Source organism: Phacochoerus africanus, chromosome 3 (assembly GCF_016906955.1).
Source record: "Phacochoerus africanus isolate WHEZ1 chromosome 3, ROS_Pafr_v1, whole genome shotgun sequence".
Classification (NCBI taxonomy): domain Eukaryota; kingdom Metazoa; phylum Chordata; class Mammalia; order Artiodactyla; family Suidae; genus Phacochoerus; species Phacochoerus africanus.
The window spans coordinates 99,960,938-99,986,998 of NC_062546.1; the positions used below are offsets into that span (position 1 = coordinate 99,960,938).

Sequence of the window (26,061 nt, forward strand, 5' to 3'; positions counted from 1 at the left end):
GGCCTCCACTGCCCACATGGCTGCATCTTCTACCTCCATCGTGACCTAGTTGTGATTTTCTTTACACTTGACTCTATGGTTGCAAACAGGTCTCTCCTATTCTCTGATAAAATGTAGAGAATGCTCAGACTATAAGGACCTGAAATACTTAGATACTTTTTTCTATTCTGGCTCAGTTTTAGGACATTATTGAATTGTTTGCTACTATGTTGAAAATTTAGCTTTGTTCTCTGGTTATTCCCACATCCACACTGAAATATTCCCAGTGGAGGGTTTCCACTAACAGGGGTAACAGTCACATTTCATTTGTCTCACTAATTGTTCCTGAAATTGGTATCCCACAGAAACTAAAGATTCATAGAAATATTGACTTAGATCTTTTTCCTAGCTGGAAGAAAAGCCTGCAGATGATCTGTTCCCACCTCTCATCATAAGTCAAACTCTCAAAGGCCAGAAAAATACAAGAAATTTCAAGCCAGACTAACACTGGAGCCCAGGCCTCTGGCTACAGCTCTACTCCATTATCTGTGGTCCTGCCACCTTCCAGACCTTCCCAGGCTAAGTATGGAGCAGCCTGGCTTCACAGCTGGTTTTCTTTTTCATCAGCCTCACACTGCACCAGCTTCCTTTCTTCTCACTCTTAACTCCCTATAGTAAAGCCAAAAGAAATGTTGTAAGCCACATGGGAAGTCCGAGGCCAAAAGAAATGAACTAATATGCTGACAGGTTAAGAAATACATAGAAAAGAAAATGCATTTGAGTTGAATCATGAAGATGCTTCTCTAATGAAAGGATCTGCTGGGCTTAGGAACATAAAAATGTATGAAGATTAAAAAATGTGGGATATACATGGAGAAAGAGTGGTTCAATTGGTAACTCTGAAATCAGTAATGCAAGATGTGATCCACTTTCAAATCAACATAATTTATTAATTCCTCAAAGGACTCCAATAGTAGTCTTTCTGAGGACACTAAAATTCTAAAGGAAGCAAGATTACAAAAGAAAAAAAAAAGACACAAATTGTGGGGAAAATGAACAAAGAGAGACAACGTTGTGGCCAAAGTGGACCCCGTTGTATCTGACTCATCCAAGTGGTTAAGAGGCCAGGGAGTATTAGTCATTCAGGACACAGGAGAAGGTAAGAAGGCAGCAAATGTGGCTAGGAAAAAAACTCAGAAACTTCATTTTCCTTAGAGAGCTAAGCATGTCATCTAGAAGGAGTCGCCACTAGTTTCAGGTTTCCTCACCCTCTTTTGTGAGTATTGCATTCTACCCTGACACAGAGACATGAGACACAGTGAGAAGTGACTCCCCAAACAGGTGGGTCATAATGGTCTCACCCAGCCCTCGACCCCCAGAGAATTTCCATGGTGACTTATTTCTGTTTACTTTGAGAGTGAAAGCTAACCTGTGAGGACAAATGCTAAGAAGGGGGGGTGGGACTGGAGGTCCAGGTGATGGGCCCCTAAACCTCAAATTTCAACATCACATTTCTACATGAGGGTTTAACGTTCTCATGCTGCACCACCTGATCTGCTCACTCCTGCAGGAGGATGCATTTCAGTATTTAATAATGGCTTATTCCACATTACTAAAAGGAAATGGTAAAAAATTTCATTCATTCATGAAAAGGAGCTCAGAAAAAGAATAGAATTGTGGAGTAAACAGTGCCCCTGAAATGCAGCACGGTTCTCAAAGCTGGGCCTGTTGAGTGTCAGTGCAGCTCAACAACAACAGCCCATCCAACAAAGCAATGAGTAATTTTCTCAAAATCAAATTCTAGTAGGTAGTTTAGTTGTTGTCACTGTTGTGTGTCTTTATTTTGTTTTAATAATATCATATGTTAATACTATTAGTCTGTAGGTGGAACAAATGACTACTGGTTGAGTAAGTGTGTAATTGACCAGAAGAAAACAGCAACAGCAAACACATGGAACCATATGACCTCAGCCTCAGACAGTCAATATTAATATGTTTGGTTATTACATGCTTTAATTTAAGTGACTTACCAAATTATCAGAATGTTTTGCTTTCTAAACAACTTCTTTATTATAATACAGCTTATATAATTTTTAATATCATTAAACATAGCTCTGAGAGAATTCATATCCAAGAGTTACTGTATACATTTAATTTTTACATTCACCTCTGCTAGTAATCTCGGTAAAATTACAGCAATGTCTTAAAATGAGATTTTGATTTGCTCTAGTTAAATTTATAAACTGAAGAATTGACAACTCAAAGGAAGCTATCAGTATTTTCAGATGCAGTGCTCATCCATGGAGTTGTTTCTCTCATAACTCCTATTTTTTTTTAGCACACACACAGAAACACTGCATGGTTAAAAACTGACTAATAAAACTTTGAAAATCTACATAGGGTTAGCTCTACACAAACTGACTGCAGACTCTGTTGTCAGATTGCTAAACATCAACCATCTAGATGATCAAGAAATTCATTTATATGTTAAACAGAAATCCAGTCATAGTCCAAACTTATATCTTGGAGAAAGAAAAACCTACTAGAAAAGAATGCAATGAATCGCTACTTATTCCTAGCAAACAATAGTTTACTCTCACATTTTTCAGATATTCTATATATGGATAAATGTATATAAACATCATATATATATATATAAATGTATATATAAACATTACACAGTAAATGTTCAAAATTATTTCAAAAATACTCACTTATGTATGAATCCTTTTGTAATAGTAAAAATGAAAACAAACTAACAAATGAAAAATAACTTGCAAGAATATGACAACCAAGAATTTAAACACTGCAGGTATATTCAAGGAAGGAAAATATTTAAAAAGAAAAAAAACAATCCGGCAATGCCTAATTTCAACTCAGTTGCACAGTTATAAGATCAAGTTAATAAAATGAGCATGATGAATGTATTCAACAATATATTGAATCAGAAATATAGTGTATTTATACTCTATTTTATTTTCTTATATTTGTATAAAGTATATACTTCTTTCATTTCCCTCATTTATCACTACTTAAAATTACTTTCCTTTTTTTTTTTTTTGTCCTTTTAGGGCCACATCTGGGGAATATGGAAGTTCCCAGTCAAGGGGTCAAATTGGAACTGTAGCTGCCAACCTGCGCCACAGCAACAGCCACACCATTTTTGAGCCATGTCCATGACCTATATTATACCACAGCTCATGGCAACACCAGATCCTTAACCTACTGAGCGAGGCCTGGGATTGAACCCGAGTCCTCATGGTTGCTAGTCAGGTTTGTTACTGTTGAGCCACAACAGGAACTCCCTACGTCCTCTTATTTAAAAAATTGTATGAAAACATTATTGATTGAAAATATTGTGCCAACTTCTGCTATACCGCAAAGTAATTCAGTTATATATACTTGATTCAGTCATGTATATTCTTTTTTACATTCTCTTCCATCATGGTTTGTCCCAGGAGACTAGATATAGTTCCCTGTGCTATACAGTAAGGTCCTCATTGATTACCCAGTCTAAATGTAATAGTTTGCATCTACCAACCCTAAACTCCCAGCCCACCCCTCCCTCACCCTTCCCCCTTGGCAACCACAAGTCTGTTCTCTATGTCTATGAGTCTGTTTCTGTTTTGTAGATATGTTAATTTGCACCATATTTTAGATTCCACATATAAGTGACATATAGTATTTGTCTTTCTCTTTCTGACTTACCTCACTTAGTATGAGAGTCTCTAGTTTCATCCATGTTGCTGCAAATGGCATTATTTCAGTCTATTGCATATATGTACCACAGTGTCTATATCCATTCATCTGTTAATGGACATTTAGGTTATTTCCCTGTCTTGGCTATTGTGAATAGTGCTGCAATGAACATAGGGTTGCATGTATTTTTTTGAATTATAGTTTTATCTGGATATAGTCCCAGGAGTGGGATTGTAGGGTCATATAGTAGCTCTATTTTTAGTTTTCTAAGGAAGCTCCATACTGTTTTCCATAGTAGTTGTGCCATTTTACATTCCCACCAACAGTGCAGGAGGGCTCCCTTTTCTCCACACCTTCTCCAGCATTTGTTATTTGTGGATTTATTAATGATGGCCATTCTGACCAGTGTGAGGTGTTACCTCACTGTAGTTTTGATTTGCATTTTCTAATAATTAGTAATGTTGAACATCTTTTTATGTGCCTACTGGCCATCCATATATCTTCTTCAGAGAAATGTCTATTAAGTCTTCTGCCCATTCCTTGATTGGGTTGTTTGCTCTTTTGTTGTTGACTTGTATGAGTTGATTTTATATTTTGAAGATTAAGCCCTTGTCAGTTGCATCATTTGCAAATATCTTCCCCCGATTCATAGGTTGTCTTTTCAATTTTTTATCATTCCCTTTGCTGTGCAAAACCTTGTAAAATTGATTAGGTTCCATTTCTTTCTTTTTGTTTTTATTTATATTGTCTTGGGAGACTGATCTAATAAAACATTTGCACAATTTATATCAGAATGTTTTGCCTATGTTCTCTTCTAGGATTTTTATGGTGTCTTGTATTATGTTTAAATCTTTAGGTCATTTTGAGTTTATTTTTGTGCATGGTGTGAAGGTATGTTCTAACTTACAGGCAGCTGTCCAGCGTTCCCAGCACCAATTGCTAAAGAGACTGTCTTTTTCCCATTTTGTATTCTTCCCTCCTCTCTATCCCATTTGTTTATTGTAGGGATTGGTTTACATGATTACGTCAAATGAGGTGTCCAGACCCAAGAGAGCCAATGGTGTAAGTTCCAATCCAAATCAGAGTTCAAATGAAGGAATGTCTAATGTTCTAGTTCAAAGACAGTGAAGCAGAGAGAGCAACTTTTCTTCACTGAGCCTGTCCTTCTAGTCAAAGCCTTTGACTGATTGGATGAGACCCACCCAGACTGGAGAGGTTTATCTGTTTTACTCAGTTACCAACTCAAATATTAACCTCATCCAGAAACACCCCTACTCTGACACACACAGAATAATGTTTGACCAAATGTTTGGGTACCCTGGGGATTGTCAAGATGACCCATAAAATTAACCATCAAAGGATCTCAAAGATTATACAACATTGATGCTGTCTTAGCTATTTTGTCCAGCAAGACGAGAGAAGATACGCTTCTGTCTGAACTGTATCCTATTTTCCTCTGTTTAGTGCACCACGGAGTTATGGGATTACAGATTACAGATTAAGATGTCTAAACTGAACTTCATTCTCTCACATTATCAATGTGTTCATAGGACCTAGAAGACAATTCTGTTTCTGGTATGAAATGGTAACGCTAAACCCAAATTTCACTAAAATAATTCTTAGCAGGAGCCTAAAATAGGTCTTGTTTTATTACATAGCAGCACATCACAGGGAACGTTTCCTTTAATTTACCCCCTGCTAAAATTTTAAATAGCTATGGCAAATTACATAAAACATGATTTGTAGAAATCAGTTCATCAACACGTGTAATGAACTGTAACTTAACATTATTTTTGTGACAAAAAAATGATCCAAAGTTAACCTCCTTAACTAGGCAGTGAGGCCATAAAAATGCTAGGCCACCAGCACTGCAAATTCGTCATTATTTGAACAAACACCCAAATATTTTGTTTGCTTCTCGCCAACCTTCCTCAGTGTGAGAAGAGGCAGTGGTGGTGGGGGGCCCAACTCTGAACTGAGATTTTGTTTTCCTTTCTCGTCTAGTGAATAAAAACACTGCTGTAATATGTAATGTATATTTTATTTTTAAAGGTATATATCTCAAGCCCTACTACATACTATTTTAACAAGAATTCTTACATATTATTAAATGTAATAATTATTACATATTATTAAATGTAAGACTGGTTTACAAAAATTTTTCTTCATCACACGGTCATCAGTATTTACCTTTGTAGCTTAATGATAGGAATTTTGAAATATAAAGTCAAAAACCTATGCACTAAGCAGGTTAGCCTTCCACATATATTATTCTGCTACTTGTATACATATTAATTATACATATATATGAATCCATATAAGATTTATACATATACAAATTATATGGTTTTACATTATATATGAATTGTATGTGATTTATGAATTATATATGTATATCTCATATAGTTATATCATATATAGCAGTTACATATTATATATACATATTAGGTCTTATAAAGTTTAATAAATAAATAGTATTACTTATATAGGTATATTATAGTAATTTACATTATTTTTTTTACCTTTTGGGTTCTTGACTAGATTATTTTGAATTAAATATTTTCATAGTAAAAAGATTTTAAGCAAATATCACCTCTCTCCTTTTACTTTCTTAGACATCTGACATATCTCCCTAAAGAGTTCTCATTTTTTAAACTTTGCATACTTTTTTCCAATAATTTTCTTAATTATCAGCATATTCTTTTTCTATATATACATATGTATTTATGTACACAGGTGTATGATATGTATATGTAAATATATATATATACATACACAAAACCTATATACATACAAACTCAAGTCTAGCAAGACAATTTATATATATATATATATTTTTTTTTTTTTTTTTGCTTTTTAGGGCCACACATGCAGCACATGGAGGTTCCTAGGCTCGGGGTCAAACCAGAGCTACAGTTGCTGGCCTACACCACAGCCACAGCAACATAGAATCTGGGCCTAATCTCTGATCTACACAACACCGCATGGCAATGCCAAGTCCTTAACCCACTGAGCAAGGCCAGGGATCGAACCCACAACCTCATGGTTACTAGTTGGATTCATTTCTGCTTGGCCACAATGGGAACTCTAATAATTTATAAATTGTTTGTTTCCTTTGGAAGTTCTTGAACCACCCACAGGGACTACATTTGTGTTTATTTATTTAATTTTTTTATTTTTTGTCTTTTATGGCCACACCCATGGCATATGGAGGTTCCCAGGCTAGGGGTCCAATCAGATCTACAGCCACCGGCCTACACCACAGCCACAGTAACGTGGAATCTGAGCCCTATCTTCAACCTACACCACAGCTCATAGCAATACAGGATCCTTAACCTACTAATTGAGGCCAGGGATCGAACCTGCATCCTCACATATGCTAATCAGATGTGTTTCCACTGAGCCACAAAGGGAACTCCCAGTGACTACATTTGTATTTTAGTTTCGGAGTTTTCCTCTGCTCTCCCTTCCACATCCTGTGATTCCCAAGCATAGCCAAGCCTTTTTCTGGGCTCCTTTGCCCAGTTGCTGTAACACAGACTCTTCCTTAAGAGTTTAAGTTAAGTGAGGATACTCCAGTGGCACCTTGAGCAGAGGTGACAGAGGTGAGTGCCTCTGAGGTGGCAGAGAAGGGAGAAAACAGAGAAAACCCAGAGGCACACAAGACCAAGGGCCTGGTGATGCAGGTCCACAAGCAGGTGTAGTGGGCCCAGGGATCTCCCCGCCTGTCATTGACTCAGGGCTACTTCCCATCCCCACCACCATGTGCCTGGCGGGGGGGTCCTTCTGTGAGACATGACAGTGCCCAAAGTGTCAGAGTCACAAGCATGATGCAAAGCCTAGAGGACCCCCAAATGTTCTATGCCCTCGAAAACACAAGCTTAACAAGATAATTTATAAATTATTTATGTTTCCTTTTGAAGCTGTTGAATCAGCATTTGGGGAATTCTCACCATCCTGGTGAAATGGAGGGGTGGAGGGGCAGGGAGGGGCTGATGTGGGGTCTCTCCAGTCATGACTGAGATTAAATTTACTTACAGCCACTTTGTTAGTATGGGGTCCCTGAAGGAAATTCAAAATGATTTTAAAATAAGATGGTGTGATAATTCTTGTCTATCAAAGCTTACATGGAGTTTATAAGCCAAGAGACAAATCATGACTTTAGGTTTGATGTACGTATTGAAAATTCTGGAAGGACACATAGGCAATATGGAGAGCTACTGCCTTGAGGGAATTACCCGGCCAAGTCAGAAGGTACAGAGAAGGGACACTTACTATTCCTCCATATTTAACCATAAGCACTAATATTTATACAATCAAAAAAAAAACGTGTAATAGTCTGAAAAAACTGTAAAATAATCTCAAAATTGAAAGCGGAAAATGCGTATGTGAATAATAGCTAGCATTTCCAATGCTACATAGTGTGGGCTTCCCATGCTTTAAATCAATTGATTTTACAACAGACTATTGAAACTGGTGTCATTATTATTTTTTCCTTTTCTTTTCTTTCTTTCTTTTCTTTTTCTTTTTTTTTTCTTTTTTCTTTTTTCTTTTTTGGTCTTTTTAGGGCCTCACCTATGGCATATGGAAGTTCCCAAGTTAGGAGTGGAATCAGGGCTGCAGCTGCTGGCCTATACCACAACCACAGCAACACCAGATCCGAGCCACATCTGTGATGTACACCACAGTTCACGGCAATGCCAAATCCTTAATACCCTGAGAGAGGCCAGGGATTGAACCTACATCCTCATGGATACTAGCCAGATTCATTACCACTGGGCCACAATGGGAACTCTTCCTTTTCATTTAGAGTGAGGGATCTGACACATGGGGAGGTTAAACCGCCTCCCCTAAGGTACACAGCTAATAAGTGGTGGACGGGTCACCCTGGATAGTCTGATGTTGGAGCCTGTGTTCTGCACCATTATAGAAAATGTTAGTTCAAATCATGCAAAATCAAAACCTAGACAGTGAAAGCATATGTAAATATCAGCTGTATGTATTTTCTGATAATATAATAAACAACTGTATTTCCAATCAAATAATGTAATTATTTATACATTTGATGATCCCCTTTACAAATGATTTTTATTTTATCCCCAGTGGCTAGCTTAATACAGCCCTTTGGAAATACCAGTTTCTAGAATATCTCCTTTTGATAAATTATATTCTCTCAATTTTTTAAATCCTTAAAACTTATATTGATTTTCTGTTTTAATTATCCTTTTAACTATAGAATATTGTTCTGTCAAAAAATAATAAATGGCCTTGAACTGGCAATCGCTCAAGGGTTGATGGCCATCTACATTTCCATGACTTCTTATGTTGTAGCTATTAAAAGGCTATTGAGACTGTTAACGGAGCACTGATTAGAGCTAGATGTAATTATAATTAATGCTACACTGGTCATTCGAACTGGAACATGACCCTGGGAAGAATATTTGTACTGTAATTGAGGTACTTACACCCCTGAATAGTCAAGGATCCTCAATTTGGGAACTTAAGCTCCTGCCTATACTTTTGATCATATAAACCTAATGACATGTGTCTTAAAACTGCTGGATTTAATTTACTGTCAGGTGCCCTGTTGGGAAGTGTTTGGTATTTCACTGGTGCATTTAGATTTTACCAAAGGTGGTAGTAAGCGTAGGTCATGTGGAAAGGATTACACATCTAACCCTGCTTTCTTAAATAATGCCACAGTCATGTAGAAGTTCAATTAAAGGTCAACTCTAAAAATCCAAATGTCAGGCAGTAGCCACCAATTATCTGTGCATTCTAGTCCTAACCTTCGCAAGGGAGGTAAATATCATCTTTGGTTGTAGTGTTTCTTATTAAAAAGGGTCATGGAGTCTGCAGCGCAGCCCATGTTTCCAGCAAGGAAGAAACTTTCACATCTGTACATAAGGTTGCTCAGGTAGGGTCCTCTCCTCACCGCAGGATCTTTTAACGTTGTACCTTTTCTGCTTCAACTCACAAGGCAAGGGTGTAGCCCTGCCAAGCTGCATTCACTGTTGACTCATGACACTATCACCTACCATCTTTGCCATTTTGACATTGGGAGATGCTTTTTAATTACCTGCCTCATTGGTTTGGTACGCAGTAACCACTAGCTGCATTTTTTTTCACCACCTGAATACCCTACAGTGGACAACTGGAAAAAAAAAAGAACAACTATTTCTTTATTCAAATTCGCATACAAAATTGGAGAAAATAAAATCCCAACCCTCCATATTAATATTTCTCATTTCCACCTGGGTATGCAAACCTCCCTCATGTCAAAGATTTCAACTCAGGAATTAACAAAGGAATCAGTAACATGATTTTAAAAACTGTTTCAAAGGAGAATTCAAAGAAAGTGTGCATATAGACATAACCAAAACGAAATTGCTAATAGATGCAAAAGTCTTCAATATCCACAGGGGGAGTATAATCAACTGCATCATCTCCCATGTCAATTTCCTAATTTTTCCTGATGGTAACTTAAACATTAATTCTTTTTATCAATTCCTTTACTGATAATAAATAAAATACAAACGAAATAACCACTTTCATTGTACTACAGTTCTTTTCAGTTTATTACTTCCCTAGAATTTTGAAAGTTTAATTGTGAAAAGAATGTAAAATTTTGAAAATGTAAATGGTTATGTAGAACATGTATTTATGTTCTATTCCGAATGCCTATTGTATATTTTCTTAGATTATAGTCTATAACAACAATTTTTTTTCAATAATGAATCTTTTGTGTGTCAGTATTATCTGCTTAAAAATGGAATTTCCTGGTAATTTTGATCAATTATCAGTGCAAATGTATTTGTAAGATAGCATAAAATGAGCCTGAAGAGACTTCTGATGACTATAGTTTGAATTCAAGATGAGAACAGGTTCTTTTCAGTCTTATTCAAAATGACTTCAAAATAATTGTAGTTTATTGAAAGGATGTCAGTATATGTAAAATAGGGGCTTAAATATATATTTTAAGTTTTATAAGTAATTTTATTTAATAATTTCTAAAACATTGTTAATATTATTAAGGTCATAATATCATAACTGTGGACATATTTCATCTCTGGGCCCAAGAGAACAATTGCTTTTAGTAAAAATAAGAAGGGTGTGAGCTGAATGCACAAGCAGTGCATCCATCACCATTTTGCTTTTGCATAACCCCAGAGGAAGAATTTAACATGTTCATGAGCTTTTTAAAATGTTTATTCCTCGAATCAGGACTCCTTAGTTACTGATATAGAGAACATGAAAGCCCAGATCTAAAGTTAAATGGTCTGTGTGTTCTTGTGTGCATATTTTTTGCCACTTAAAACAGATGTGCTTCCTGATAGCTATTCTAGGTGCCCTGAGGTTGGAATATTATGAACATCATACTATTCTTTATATTCCAGTCACATATTCTCCTTCTACCTTGTTTCACTCTTGGTCCTTTGCTGTTTCGAGAGAGACCAGCCCATGGATTGTGATGTGCTCCCAGAGCCTGGGGGCGGGCTAGCTGGCCGCTGCAATGTCATCTTCAGAACCAAAGAGCACAAGAGAGGGGTTATGTGCATAAGGCCAGCAGCTGCAGCTTGGATTCAACCCCTGGCCTGGGAACTTCCATGTGCCACAGGAGCAGCCCTAAAAAGCAAAAACAAAAAACAAAAACAATCAATATGCTACAGTTAGAAGATGTGTTTCCTAGGAGACACTTCCAGATGAAACAGTGTATATGGGGTGGTACCATGAGACTGTTTAAGGAAGTGTACAGAGCAGGAAGCCCTGCCAGCATGGAAGCCTCTTTGCTTCAGCAAACTGTCTATGAGATGATGACCTGGAATAGGAGATGAAGCCAACTTCCCAAAGGAGCATCTCTTCTCCAGAGCCAGAAGGACTCCAAGCCCTCAAAACCAGGTTTTCTCCTCTACAAGTGCTGAGTAGGATTTCCCTCCATCTCTGTCTCGACTTCCCTGTCTTCCATCAGAAAACCCAGGCATTTGCACACAAGATGAGCACGATAAGTTCAGTTGAACTGATGCCACTCAAATTCATACTTTGTTCTAAAGGTTTCCTTAATTATAACAACTCCCTCTTAGCAAGAGATAAAAAGTCAAGATCACAAGCATGAACACATTTTTTTTTGTCTTTTTGTCTTTTTAGGGACGCACCTGCAGCATATGGAGGTTCCCAGGCTAGGGGTCCAATCGGAGCTGTTGCTGCCGGCCTACACCAGAGCCATAGCAATGCCAGATCCAAGCCATATCTGTGACTTACACCACAGCTCACAGCAATGTCAGATCCTTAACCAACTGAACGAGGTCAGGGATTGAACCCGCAACCTCACGGTTCCTAGTCAGATTCATTTCCACTGCAGGAACTCCAGCATGAACACATTCCATAATTACACATTATACCTAATATCTCTTCATTTTGCCACAATGAGGGCACACATCACGGCCAGCCAAGCTTTCAAAAAGTTAAAATTTCTCCCTTGCAAAAGAGAGCTATAAGTAGGACTTTAATTGAGGAAGTTGCAAATAATTAGTTCCTATTTTTAAACATTGTTCTGGCTTGTCAGTTTTGGTCATATCTAACACATGGAGAATGGCCTGGCTCTAGTGAAGAGGCATGTTTTAGTATATGTGCTGCTGAAGCAAGCACAGGGAAAGATGGTTTTAAAGGGTAGTAGGTGCAAATGCTGGAGGGGGTGTGGAGAAAAGGGAACCCTCCTGCACTGTTGGTGGGAATATAAGCTGGTACAACCACTGTGGAGAACAATATGGAGGTACCTTAGAAAACTATACATAGAACTACCATAAGACCCAGTAATCTCACTCTTGGGCATATATCCGGAAAAAACTTTCCTTGAAAAAGACACATGCACACACACATTCATTGCAGCTCTATTCACAATAGCCAAGACATGGAATCAACCTAAATGTCCATTGACAGATGATTGGATTAGGAAGATGTGGTATGTATACACAATGGAATACTACTTAGCCATAAAAAAGAACAAAATAATGCCATTTGCAGCAACCTGGATGGAACTAGAGACTCTCATACTGAGTGAAGTAAGTCAGAAAGAGAAAGGCAAATACCATATGATATCACTTATATCTGGAATCTAATATACGACACAAATGAACCTTCCCACAGAAAGGAAAATCATGGACTTGGATAATAGACTTGTGGTTGCCAAGGGGGAGGGGAAGGGAGTGAGATGGATTGGGAGCTTGGGGTTAATAGATGCAAACTATTGCTTTTGGAATATATAAGCAATGAGATCCTGCTGTGTAGCACTGGAAACTATGTCTAGTCTCTTAAGATGGAGCATGATAATGTGAGAAAAAAGAATATACTTGTATATGTAACTGGGTCACTATTCTGTACAGTAGAAAATTGATAGAACACTGTAAAGTAGCTATAATGAAAAAATTAAAAACCATTATATAAAAAGTTAAAAAAATTAAAAAATTAAAAAATTTGGCCATACCTTGGTAAACGGCTTTAAATCCAGGAGAGGCGATGCTGTCGTCAGACTGTAGGTGTAGCCACATCTGGTTGCTCATACTCACGATAAGGTCAGGAACGCTGGAGCCAGTGAGTCTGCAGAGAAGAGAAATGTTAAAATTACTACTTCAGGCACCAAATATCTCCACTTTTAGCTTGGTGGGGATGGAGGTCATTCTGCTTAAACAAGCAAGCTATAGATAGACAGACAGACAGACAGAGAGACAGACAGATAGGGATATGTAGCAAGACTCTCTTTCAAAGAATCTTTAGGCACTTGCAATTTATATTCATGTTTGAATTGCAATATCATTGGCCCCTTACAGTATTTCTTCTACTGTGTAACTGAATTTGGATCTTTGATTTTGAAAATCGCCTTAGGGTGACCAACCTTCCCATTTGTCTGGAACTGAAGGGCTTCTCTGGATGCAGGGCTTTCAGTGCTGAAACTGGGTCAGTGCTGGACAAACTGGGAGGGCTGGTCATCCTCTGTGATGGAGAGATGTGCTCTATTACTGTGTGGTGTCCTAACATTGCACCATTAATGTGAAAGCACATCTAAGCTGAGAAACACTCTAGTGGCTTCACAGAATGCTAGGGTTTCATAGTCTGGAATTTCAGATGCCTTTACCACAAAATCCATTTTGAAATTATATCATAGGCTGGAATCTTCCTTAGCACTAAAAAGAAGTGATCTATCAAGCCATCGAAAGACATGGAAGAACTGTAAATGCATTTACTGAGTGAAAGAAGCCAATCTGGAAAGGCCACACACTCTGTGATTCCAACTCTATGATATTCAGGAAAAGGCAAAACAATGGAGGCAGTAAAAAGATCAGTGGTTGCCAAGGGATGGGGGGAGGGAGAGACCGGCAGAGCCCAGAGGGTTCTTAGGGCAGTGAAACTAGTCTGTGTGATACTGTGATGATGGGTACATGTCATCACACACTTACCCAAACCCACAGAATGTGCAACACCAAGAATGAACCCTAATGTAAACTATGGACTTTGGGTCATGATGACGTGTCCAGGTAGGTTCATCTTTGGGGAAAAAAAAGTACCATCAGGTGGGGATGTTAATAATGGGGGGATGTTAATAATGGGGGAGTCTGTACATGTGGGGGCAGAGGGTGTATGAGAAATCTCTATACCTCCCTCTTAGTTTTTCTCTGAATGTAAAACTGCTCTAAATAAAGTTTGGACACACACAGACACACACAGGAAACCCAAAGTAACGGTAGATTACGAGAATACTGATGAGAAGAATAGCATCCACAGCTGAGACAGATTAGGCAAATTTATTGACCTTTCCCTCTGCATATTAATGCCAGGTCACAGTGAACGGAAGTTTCACGGAGCATTCATTGTGCATTAACAAAACAGTCACATAGTGGCTGCCATCAGCCAGTGAGAAGAAACACTAAATCCATTGACTAAAGTCAACATGCTGACAGAAAAGCATGTTGAAAGAGAAAAAGTGAGAGGAAAAAAATCAATTCAACCAAAACAAATGCCTCTAATCAAATAGGAATGTTTGCTTTCAGGTATAGGAGCACATGGTTCACCCATCAATCACAGCGTTTATGCATCAACACGATGTTCTCACCTGAGGCGTGGTGGAAAACTTCATCTTCAAAGGAAGATGAACAGCCGTGATTACACATGGGGTTACACACAAATTGAAAAAAAAGGAATATTTCAGTGAGTGATGTATAGTCACTAAATATGTACTTCTTTCTGTAGATTTTCCTTCGTTGGGAAGATGGTTCCTTTATGTTTTAGTCGTTCTGTTTGCTTGCTGGATTTGAAGAGAGATTTTGTTCCTCCTTATGAGTACATTTTAACCCTCTCTGACTGCTTTCCCATGTCTTGTAAATGTCACAAACCTATTATTACCCTATGCAACTACTTCTTCCTTGGAAATGGGATTGTTTCAATAATTTGTAACTAAAAAATAAAATAGATTCAAGGTTTTTGGGGGTTTTTTTGTTTTGTTTTTTTTTTTTTTTTTTTTTTTTGGTCTTTTTAGGGCCACACCTACTGCATTTGAAGGTTCTCAGGTCAGGGGTTGAATCAGAGCTGAAGCCACTGGCCTACACCAAAGCCACAGCAACGCCAGATTTGAGCCAAGTCTGTGACTTACACCACAGGTCACAGCAACGCTGGATCCTTAACCCACTAATCAAGGCCAGGGAGCAAGCCTGCATCCTCATGGATGCTGGTCAGATTCTTTTCTGCTGAGCCATGATGGGAACTCCAAGATTTAAGTTTTGATGAAATATTTAAATAGTCATCATTAACACATAAGCTACCCTTGCTTTATTTTCTCCCAAATTGACTTTCTAGTACATAATGTTTTAATTTAAATTTAAAACTATTCTAATGAATCAGTAAATAATTTGATTTATTTGTTTGAAAATTATAATAAAATTTTCTTTGGGGAAAAAAAGTCATCATATCAGAGGTGCCTAGCTTTCCATCACCCTCTCCTTCAATGTTGGGTTCTCACTCTGTTTCCCCAACCATACTGCTGTTTTTAAGCATCCTCCAAAAATAGTGGCATGTTTCAGCCTCCAGGTTTTTGGTGACCCTTAAATCACTGCCTGGAGCGCCTCTGCTTCCTAGGTAAGAACGAGGAGCTCTTATGGACAGAGGGCTCTCACTCACTATTTTCCAGTTCCCTTAGTCAAGGCAGGGATGTTTCCTCCTCGGTCATTGTAGAAACCGGCACACACCTCAGCATCCATCTCCCACCAAATTCTAAACCTTCTTGAGAATGAGCTTATGTCACTTGACCATTTTATCCCCAGACTCTGGTATATAATATGCAACAATTTTTAAAAAAATGTGTAATGGAAAATATAAATTAGTCCTCATTAAAATTCATTAACTACATGTTTAAATTTCATAGGGATATCTCTAAATAATTACTTAAACTTTTGTTTCATCTTAGCATAATAAAGTCTTGGTATTTGGGGCCCTGTTGTAGCTCTGTTCTTGAGTTTCCCCATGATTTCAGCTATTATTTTACCTCTCTGCCATTGTCTTCATCTGGGGAATAACTGTATTATGTTGTCCTAAAGGAATCATTCAGATCTAAAATTCTATCATCTTTTCAGCAGATTTCGGCTGTGATAAAGCCCTTTCCCTCTATACAGTTTGTTTAATACACCTCCTTGCAGTCAGGATCCGTGAACTGGAATCAGCAGTATTTATAAATGTATCTTCCAGCATATTGAATGATTAATCCAGAATGTGGTAAATGACTTCTGATTATGTTCCTTTTCTACAACCAGGGCACATTGCATTGGAGAGAATGTCTGAACTCTTTCACATGAAAATGGGTCACTGTTCTTTAAAGCTTAATTGCCCGTATGAGGCTGCAACTTTATGATGCTTTGGTTGCAGCTAATGGTACAGTGTATATGAAAACCATCTCATTTCTTGACAGATCTTTTTGGATCTTTGAAAAGATTCAACAATTCTATCCTTATGCCCATGAAATATGGTTGCTAGAAAGAGATCATGAAGTTGAACTGACAGCTTTCACTCAGCATAACACCACGAACACCATGTGATTCTCCACATTTCTGTGTGTCAACAGGCTATTATACCTTGGTACTAATGAACAGAACTTCCTTGTATGAATATACCAAGGGGTGTTTATCTATTCATCCGTCTAAGGATATTTACATCCTTTCCAGTTGTTTGGCAGTTATAAACAGTTACTGTAACCATTCATGTAGAGAGAATTTTACTTCTCTAGGATAAATACCTAGGACTAGGATTGCCGGATCATATAATAAATATTTAACTTTGTATGAAACTTCCAATCTGTTTTCCAGAGTAGCTGCACCATTTTACATTCCCACTTGTCTCAAAAATTACACAGCACGTGATTCTATTTATGTGATAGTCTCAAAAAGGTAACATTATAATGAAGGGGAATAAAAATCAGTGGTACAGTATTTAAGGTGGGAGAGAGTGTCACTACAAAGAGATAACTCAGATTTTTTTGGAGGGGGTGAAAAAATTGTTCTGTATCCTGATTCTAATGGCTGTTATACAAATCTATAAGTGTATTAGTACTTATACATCTGTACTCCAAAAGTTTCTATTTTACCATATATTAATTAAAGAAGTAATTTGTTTAAATTTAGAGATTAAAAAAAAAAACACCCTCTGAGCATGCCACAAAACTGTCAAAACATAAATTTGATGCAATGTAACCCTGTAATATGTCACACCTGCATCCTATTGGTAGGTACCTGAAAGGAAAAGGGAACCTTTAAAATATTCCTTTCAATTGTAAATCCAGCAAGTGAAAACTAAATGTTACTCCTAGTTAAAACCTGGCCTAAAACTGACCTATTTTAAACTCTTTACAGTTTTTAAACATCAATAAATTTCATAAATTATGAAGAAAGTATAGGAAATGCAGAGTTATTTAAGATACGTATTTTAGTTGGCTCTTTGCCTCGACTGGGTTGATACATTGTGTGCTGGAGGTTAACTAGGAGAGGTTAAGACACAGGTGTGATCTGTGTAGGAGGCGCCTGGTAGGAACCACTCCCCTCAGGGATTGACTAAATTGCCTTTAGTAATATTCACAGATGCCCTGATACAAATCCTTGGTGAAAGTTGGCAGAGCCAGAGTCACAGGTTGACTTCATCATTAAAGAAACCAAGGCCGAAAGGATTTAAACTCTGGGGTTGGAAGGATATATTTATAATCTGAGGTTCTGCACATCTTTAAGTACAATACTGACCAGACCCAAAAAGCAAATCCGCCTGAATGCAGCCCTGGTCAGAGAGTTAAAGGGTCTCCATCCAACAGCATCCAACCAGCTCCTCCAATAACGGAGACACCAGTAATGGTCTATTTGCACCACATGTAACAGAACAGAGAGCCAGACAGGTGGAGAGGAGCAGGACTCTTGACTTTTATATCAAATTAGCTCTGAAAAATCAATCGGGGCAGTAGTTTTATAAAATAAATTATCATACTATTATATAATGTTAAACCCGGAGATGAGCAGCACATGTGCTGAAGTTGTCAAAATTTTTCCAGTTGACATCAATGTGAAATTAGAGCCAGCTTTGCAGTGAGTGGCTCCTGCACATACTTTGTTCAAATGTGCGGACTTTATTCACTGTGCTGGGATCCACACTGGCCAGGCAGCACAGAAGATGATGTTAGTTATATCCATCATCTGCCATCTCCACTTTCTACCACCGAACAGTATCAGAATTGTAAAGCCTTTCTATGTGCAGCTGTCAACAAAATACTGAATCCAAACTTATCTTGCACATGAAAGGAAAAAAAGTTTACTAAGGCCCATAATGAAGTTACTTTACAGACTTCTGTTTTTGAGTGCAGCCCAGACTATTTAAAAGTATATGGACATGGACACCTTTTCTTCCATTCTCTCCCCTGATAAGCTCAGGTATAAACCCTGGAAATGGCACAAGAGACAACCAAAAAAAGACTCTGAAAGAAGGCAGGGAAAGGCAAACTGGTCTGAGACTCCAGGACAAAGAAATAATATATCGCAGGCTGTCTGTGTACACCCACAAACAGTGGACCCACCCAGACCTGGTGTTTCCAGAGCCCTGACCAGGCCACAGAGGCTCCAGGTAAGATGCATCCTCACTGGGATGCAACTGATAGCCCTCCAAGGACATCAGACAGAATAGCACCACCAGCATGGGATGGATGAAGGACATCGGTGACAAGAGGTGTGCAGGGCAAGCCCTTTGCCTTCTCTGGGGCCCTGGGGGATGGATGAAGAGCCCTGGTAATAAGGTATACAGGGAAAGGCTTCACCTTCTCTGGGACCCTAGGACTCCCTTTGCAGAGTGAAGATACTGAGGCAGCAGAACCTGTGGGAGAGACCCAGCCACGCTAGTGACCCAATCCAGGAAGATTCTTGTCTCCGCAAATCTTGAGACAAGACTTTCCTCCCCCCCAGAGACAGGAGCAGAGGAAAGTGGGAAGCAAAGGGGGAGATGGAGGAGGGGAGCACTGATAGGGAACCTCATTAACTCCTCCCCATGAGCAAGGAGAGTGTGAGTCCCTTGGACATCAGTCAGTCAAGCAGACCAAGACAATGCCTTAAGGCTATGATAATTCACCTGCCCTTGGAACCCCAGCTCACACGACATGGCTAAGAACTGCATGTTAAACCTAACCAGAGTGACTGCCTGATAAACTAAGAGATTTATATAGTTCCCAGCACATCTCAACATGCTATACAAAACTGCCAGGGTCCAATCATCACAGCAAGAGCCGAGAAAATCACAACTTTAACAAGAAAGACAACTACCTGACAACACCTGAAATGAATCAGATGTTGAAATTATCTGACAAGGATTTTAAAGCAGCCACTGTGTAAATGCTTCATTCATTTACAAATTCTCTGCAATCAAATAAAGAACATTAAAATCCCAGAAAAGAAATTATGAAAAACTGAACAAAATCTTGAAAAACAGCCAGAAAGAAATGACTCATTACATACAAACAATCATTTGAATTTTAGGGGATTTCTTAACATCCTTGGAGGTCAGAGGGAGTGCCACACTATTTTTCAAAGTTTGAAAGAATGGTCACCTAGAAATTTTATATTCAGTGAATGTATTCTTCAGATATGAAAGAAAAAAATACTCAAAGAATTCATCATTAATAAACCTAACCTTATAATTGGCTAAGTTCCTCCTGAGAACAGGAGGAACTCAGAGCCCTGGGAGGGAAGGAGGAATGAAGGAGAGGGTAAAAATAAGGGAATATAAAGTATATTATTCTTTCATAATAAGTCCTATAAATCATATTCAACAGTTGAAATAAAAATTGTAACGTTTTATGATATCAAGACACTCATATTGAAAAGTTAGGACCTAAATGGACATGAGGTTTCCATAATTCATCTGAAGTGGTAAATGTTGATACCAGCTGTAGTAGGATAAATAATGGCCACATTGTATAATGATAAAAGGATTGCTCCACTGGGAAGACATGAATGTCCTAAATGTATACATACTAATCATCAGAGTTTTAAAATATATGAAGCAAAAACTTACAAAGCAGAGAGGATAGACAAATCCGAAAGTACAGTTGAGAAAACCTACCCCCTCTTTTTAGCAACTAGACAAAATCAACAATTATATAGACGATCTGAATAATACAATCCACCAGTAGGATCTATTTGACACACAGAACTCACTCCACCCAGCAACAGCAGAACATACATTTTATAAGAACCTATAGAACATTATATTTGAAATAGAACTAAGGTAAACTGTATCCTGGGCCAGAAAATAGACCTCAACACCTCAATTCCTTAAAGCAATTGAAATAATATTGAATATATTCTCTAAACATAATAGAATCAAACCGTAAGTTAACAGAAAGGCTACAGAAAAATTTTCAAACATGTGAAAATCAAATAGCACATTTCATTTCTAAGTAATCCATGGTCCAAAGAGGAAGTTTCAAGTAAAAAACAAAACAAAACAAAACAAAACACACACACACATAGAACTGAACATAAATGAGAAGAAAAACATTGAAAAATATGCTGGATGCAGCTAAAACAAGAGGAAAAGGTATAGGACACAATGACTGCATTAGATAGGAGGAAAGGTGTGAAATAATTCCTAAGTCCCCATTAGGGAAATTAAAAGTACAAAGATATATCACCACATACCTTTTAGAACAGGGAAAAAACTGACAAAAGACAAATGCTGGTGAAGATGTGAGAAACTGGATCACTTACACACTGCTGGTGAGAATGTGAAACAATGTAATCACTCTGGGAAACTAGTTTGGCAGGTTTTTTTTTTGAAAACAGAACATGCAACTAGCATACAACCCAGTAATTACCCAGATTTCCTGGGATCTCTCCAGGAGAGGTGAAAACACAACCTGTACACAAATGATTATAAAAGTTTTCTTCATGATTGTCAGAGCTGGGAATAAGCCAAATGTCCTGCAGTGGGTGAATGTCAAACAGGGACTCATCCATGCCACGGAATACAACTCAGCAAATAAAGGAACAATCTGCTGAACAAGAAAAACTCAGAGCACTTTGCTGGGTGAGAAAAGGCCATCACAAAAGGTCACACAGAGTATGATTCTGTGATATAATGTCATCACAATGACAACATTTTTACAAATGGAACACAGATAGTGTGTCTGTCAGGGATGGGGACAAGTGTGTGGAGAGCAAGATGGATGCAATGATGAAAGAGCAAAGTGGGTGAGCTCTGTAATACTGGAAATGTTCTGTGTCTTGATTGTGGTGAAGGATATATGACTAAACAGCTGATAAAACTGTACAGAAATGAACACACACAAATGGATACAAATACAACTGGGGAAATCTGTGTAAGATTGGTGAATTGTACCAATGTCAACATCCCGGTTGTGTTGTTTTATTATAGATTTGCAAAATGTTACCATTGGGGAAACTAGTTGAAGTGAACAGAGATTGTGTATTGTGTTCATACGTGCATTCTGATGTTCACAGCAGCACTATTTACAACAGCCAAGTCATGGAAGCAACCTATGTGTCCATTAACAGAGGAATGCATAAAGAAGATGTGGAACATATATACAATGGAATACCACTCAGCCATAAAAAAATAGTTAAATAATGCCATTTGTAGCGACATGGATGGACCTAGAGATTATCATATTAAGTGAAGTAAGTCAGAAAGAGAAAGACAAATAACATATGATATCGCTTATACGTGGAATCTAAAATATGGTAGAAAGGAACCTATTTACAAAACAGAAACAGACTCAACATGGAAAACAAACTTCTGGTTACCAAAAGGGAAATGGAGGGGGATAAATCAGGAGTTGGGATTAACAGATGTACACTGATGTATATAAAATAAACAATGATTTCCTGTGTAGCACAGGGAACAACATTTAATATAAAAACCTATAATGGAAAAGAATATGAAAATACCCATTAGACATTTTTCTGTATCCTTAGTTATAAGCTAGAGCTCCCCTTTTCTTCCTCTACTAAAAGGAAATAACACCTTTGTTTCAAGATTTTCATGAGATAATGCAGGTTCAGACAGGTTCAGCGAAGGCAGTTTAGTCTCCTCTTTCCTTCTTCCTTTCTAGCATAGTTCATTTCCAAAGACAATTCTAAGCACTGCATATTTCATTATATTAGAGCAGAGATTAAAAACTACAGTAATATAATAATATCTCCTCTTTGCATCATACTTTTAACCTTTCTCAAACAATTTTTCATTAGCTGTTCCATTTTACACTGACAACAATGCTTTCAGGTTGCAAAGCTGGCAGGAAATGGGGAGTCAGGTACTGTTTTAAATGCACTTAGTCCCCCAAAAGAGAATGACTTCACCTTTGAGGTTAATTTAATGTCAAAAACACACAGTACACACTTTAAATGCTTTTGACTGATGAATCATGGAAAAGAGATCCTTAGCTCTTCAGGTTAACAGTGTCAAGAGAGAAAGGCATGCATTTTCTGGCTCCTTAGATAAAACTGCCACAGTTGAGTCAACACTGGAGATATAATTGGCAGAACAGCGGGAAAATGATGCAAGCTGTCTGGACTCCAAATTAGCTAGAACTAGCCTCCCCCACCTCCCGCAGGTGCTGCTGTTGTGCTGTTTCCTGTGGACCCATGGCTTCTTTTCCTCTTCAAGAAGGCTCCCCAGAGACAAAGTTCCATGGTCCCTCCAGTATCAGGTCAGCTTGCTGTCCCAGAACAGGTGGTATCCAAAACCCAAAATGCCAGTGTCCAGTGGCCCACTGATTTCCCTGCTGACAGGGCTGTTGGAACAGAGCACCTAGACGCCATGGGCATCCAGGCCATGTCGCCTCCACTAGCCCTCCCCAGACCAGGCAGCCTCTGCCTTCCCCATGTGCTGACCGACCTCCAAAGCCTACTGTCACCCATCTCTGAGTCCTGCCATGTCTGAATTTCAATAAACGTTTCTTCAAGCAATCAAGGAAGAAAGTTTCCCCATAAACAGACAGAGGATGAAAACTAGCAAAGGATGAACTTTGTGTCAGAATAGAGTCCTAGGAGTTCCTGTTGCGGCTCAGTGGTTAACAAACCCAACTAGTATCTATGAGGATGTGGGTTTGATCCCTGACCTTGTTCAGTGGGTTAAGGATCCAGCATTGCCATGAGCTGTGGTATAGGCCAGCAGCTACAGCTCCGACTTGACCCCTATCCTGGGAACTTCTATATGCTGTGGGTGCAGCCTTAAAAAACAAAAGACAAAAAAAAAAAAAAAAGAGTCGAGTCCTAGCATTGAGTCTGAGCTGCCCTTTTCTGTGTGTCTCTGCTCACAGGCACCATCATTATGAGAATGATTGATTACATGAAGAGAAAGAGTTGTGATCACCTGGTCCCAGAGTTCTAAGGAGTGCACTTGATTTCTTGAAAAATGGGCTTTTGTCTAGAGAGCACTGAGGTTGCTATCCTTATGTGCTTTTTCCTAATATAAATGGCTCAAGCTTTTCTCCAAAGCTCTGAGATATAAAATGATAAACTCCTCTGATGATATGCAAAGATACACAGACACACAATCAGTTTTAAGTTTCTGCTTTTTATGACTGTTGTGTGCTTTGTGGTTGTTTAATAAAAAAAAAAAAAAAAAAGAATGATGCTCCTTAGTTCGGCCACTAAGAACAACAGTAGAGGTGTGTGATTATAGTTGCATGAGGGCTGAAGCCCCTTCTAGAAGCAAGAAGCAATTTTAAGAATAGTGGATCAATCCACCACAAGAAACAACCAATGTCCTTATTGGTTAATAGACAAATAGGCAAAGGCAATACTGCTTGCTCACAGATCTCCCTGATGCTGACTATTCATCCCTTAGAGAGATGAGCACTCAAAACCTGTCACATGTGCCTGCAATCCCTGGGACATCCTGAAATTAATGCAATATTTCAGTCACCCACCACTAATAACTGCAAAGGCCAGAGGACAGTCACAGAGAGAAGTATCGCTGGATGTGGTTCTTCTACAAATTAAATTTGAGTAAATCATCAATATATATCCCTGGAGAGATCTCAATAGAGATATGTTAAATGAGTTATTTAATTTTGTTTTTAAGTCTGTCATTCTGGGCGTTCCCATCGTGGTGCAGTGGTTAATGAATCCGACTAGGAACCATGAGGTTGAGGGTTCAATCCCTGGCCTTTCTCAGTGGGTCAGGATCCGGCGTTGCCGTGAGCTGTGGTGTAGGTTGCAGATGAGTCTCAGATCTTGCATTGCTGTGGCTCTGGTGTAGGCTGGTAGCTACAGCTCCGATTAGACCCCTAGCTTGGGAATCTCCATATGTGGGGGGAGCGGCCCTAGAAAAGGCAAAAAAAAAAGACCAAAAAAAAAAATTCTGTCATTCTGGAAGAGTAACCTGAATAAATTCATCCATCTCTTGGGAATATTAAACTATTGAAGGAGTCCGCTAACACTCAGTTGTTCTCTTTTTGAGCCATGAAAGTTAAGAAAATAAAAAGCTATTAACAGAAATTAGAATTTTTAAGATCCATATTCAGGATGAGCCAGTTATCTTACCTTCCACATTTCTCCCAAAAATCAAGATCTGAACAGAACTCTATAGGCCACCTAAAAGGGGGAAGCTATAAGATACTGAGCTTGAGGTAGTAAATGCCAGCCACCCATAAAGAAGTTTGTTAACTCAAATATTGTTTAAAATAGTTTTGTGAGATTCCAAAATTCTATCCACTGTCTAGTATGGAATGATCCCAGCCCATGTGCCATTTCTCCAAGTAGGTTTTAAAACTCCATGCTGAGAATCACGTCTAGCATATAAGTACTCAACAATATTTGTTGATGTGTTCTCTAAAATTACCTGCTCATCCGAGGACACCAACTGTGATCCTCTTTTTTTTTTCTTTTTCTATAATTTTGTATGCTAAGGAAATATATCAGTGGTTTTGCTTTTCTCTCCTGCAGATGATTAAATGCCCAACTGATCTTTGTTACATTATGTTTCCCAAAGGGCATTTCACTTTGATTCAGTTGGCTATTTAGTTTTTCATTTATAGATCTGAGCTATTGAGAGGAGGTTCTAATAACACTTATGTCAGGGTAATACATTGCCTGCTATTGTGCTCTTAACAAGAAATAGCATTAAAAAATGGGTGTATGACTTCGGATCTTTAATAGTGACCTAAGGGATTTTTTCATATGGTCCTGCTTTGCTGCATTTATGCTTTATATTTTGCATTTATTTGAAAATTTCTCTCATTTGTTTTAGTGACATCCTTTCTTAAATTAGATGTTATGGTAATAATAAAGCTACTTTACGTGCAGGTTGTATTTCTTAACTCTCCAGTGCATTCATATGCCTTATTTCTTTTTGCTTCTTACCACAGGCAGGGAAAGTTTATCATACATATTTTATAACCATGAAAACAGAGGTACAGAGAGGTAAAGTGACGCCATTCACGGTCACAGAGATAGTTAACAGCAAAGCTGAAGCCAGAAACACCACATTTGGCATCCTGGCTGCATTGCCATCCACTCTATCGCTGCTCACAAATACTGCTCTGGACCAAAGCCAGGCTGTGTCCCTGCAGCCAACAAGGAAGACTTCGAACAATATAGATGTCTGGGCCCCACCCTGCAGGAAGCCATGCCTTTACAAATAAATGCAATTTGGGCTAGTAATTGAGCAAAAAAAGAGTAACTACTTGGTAAGAGTGGGGGGAAACAGGGACCTTCACATACTGTGGTGGGAGAATAAATTGAAAGAAACTTTGGGGGGGATCATTAGAAAAGCATAATGATGTAAATGGAGATACGCATTACTCCTGAAATTCCTCTGTTGAAATTTTAATTGAAGGCATCTAAAATAATTATG

General features: G+C 38.3%; 1 protein-coding gene across 1 annotated transcript in view; it reads right to left on the bottom strand.

Moving 5' to 3' along the window:
* Window positions 1-26,061, bottom strand: part of CSMD1 (CUB and Sushi multiple domains 1) — a 1,865,356-nt gene that overhangs the window by 383,402 nt on the left and 1,455,893 nt on the right. Inside the window, exon 12 of the mRNA XM_047772241.1 lies at window positions 13,160-13,272. Coding sequence (XP_047628197.1) covers window positions 13,160-13,272 — 113 coding nt within the window. The remainder of the gene's footprint in view (window positions 1-13,159; window positions 13,273-26,061) is intronic.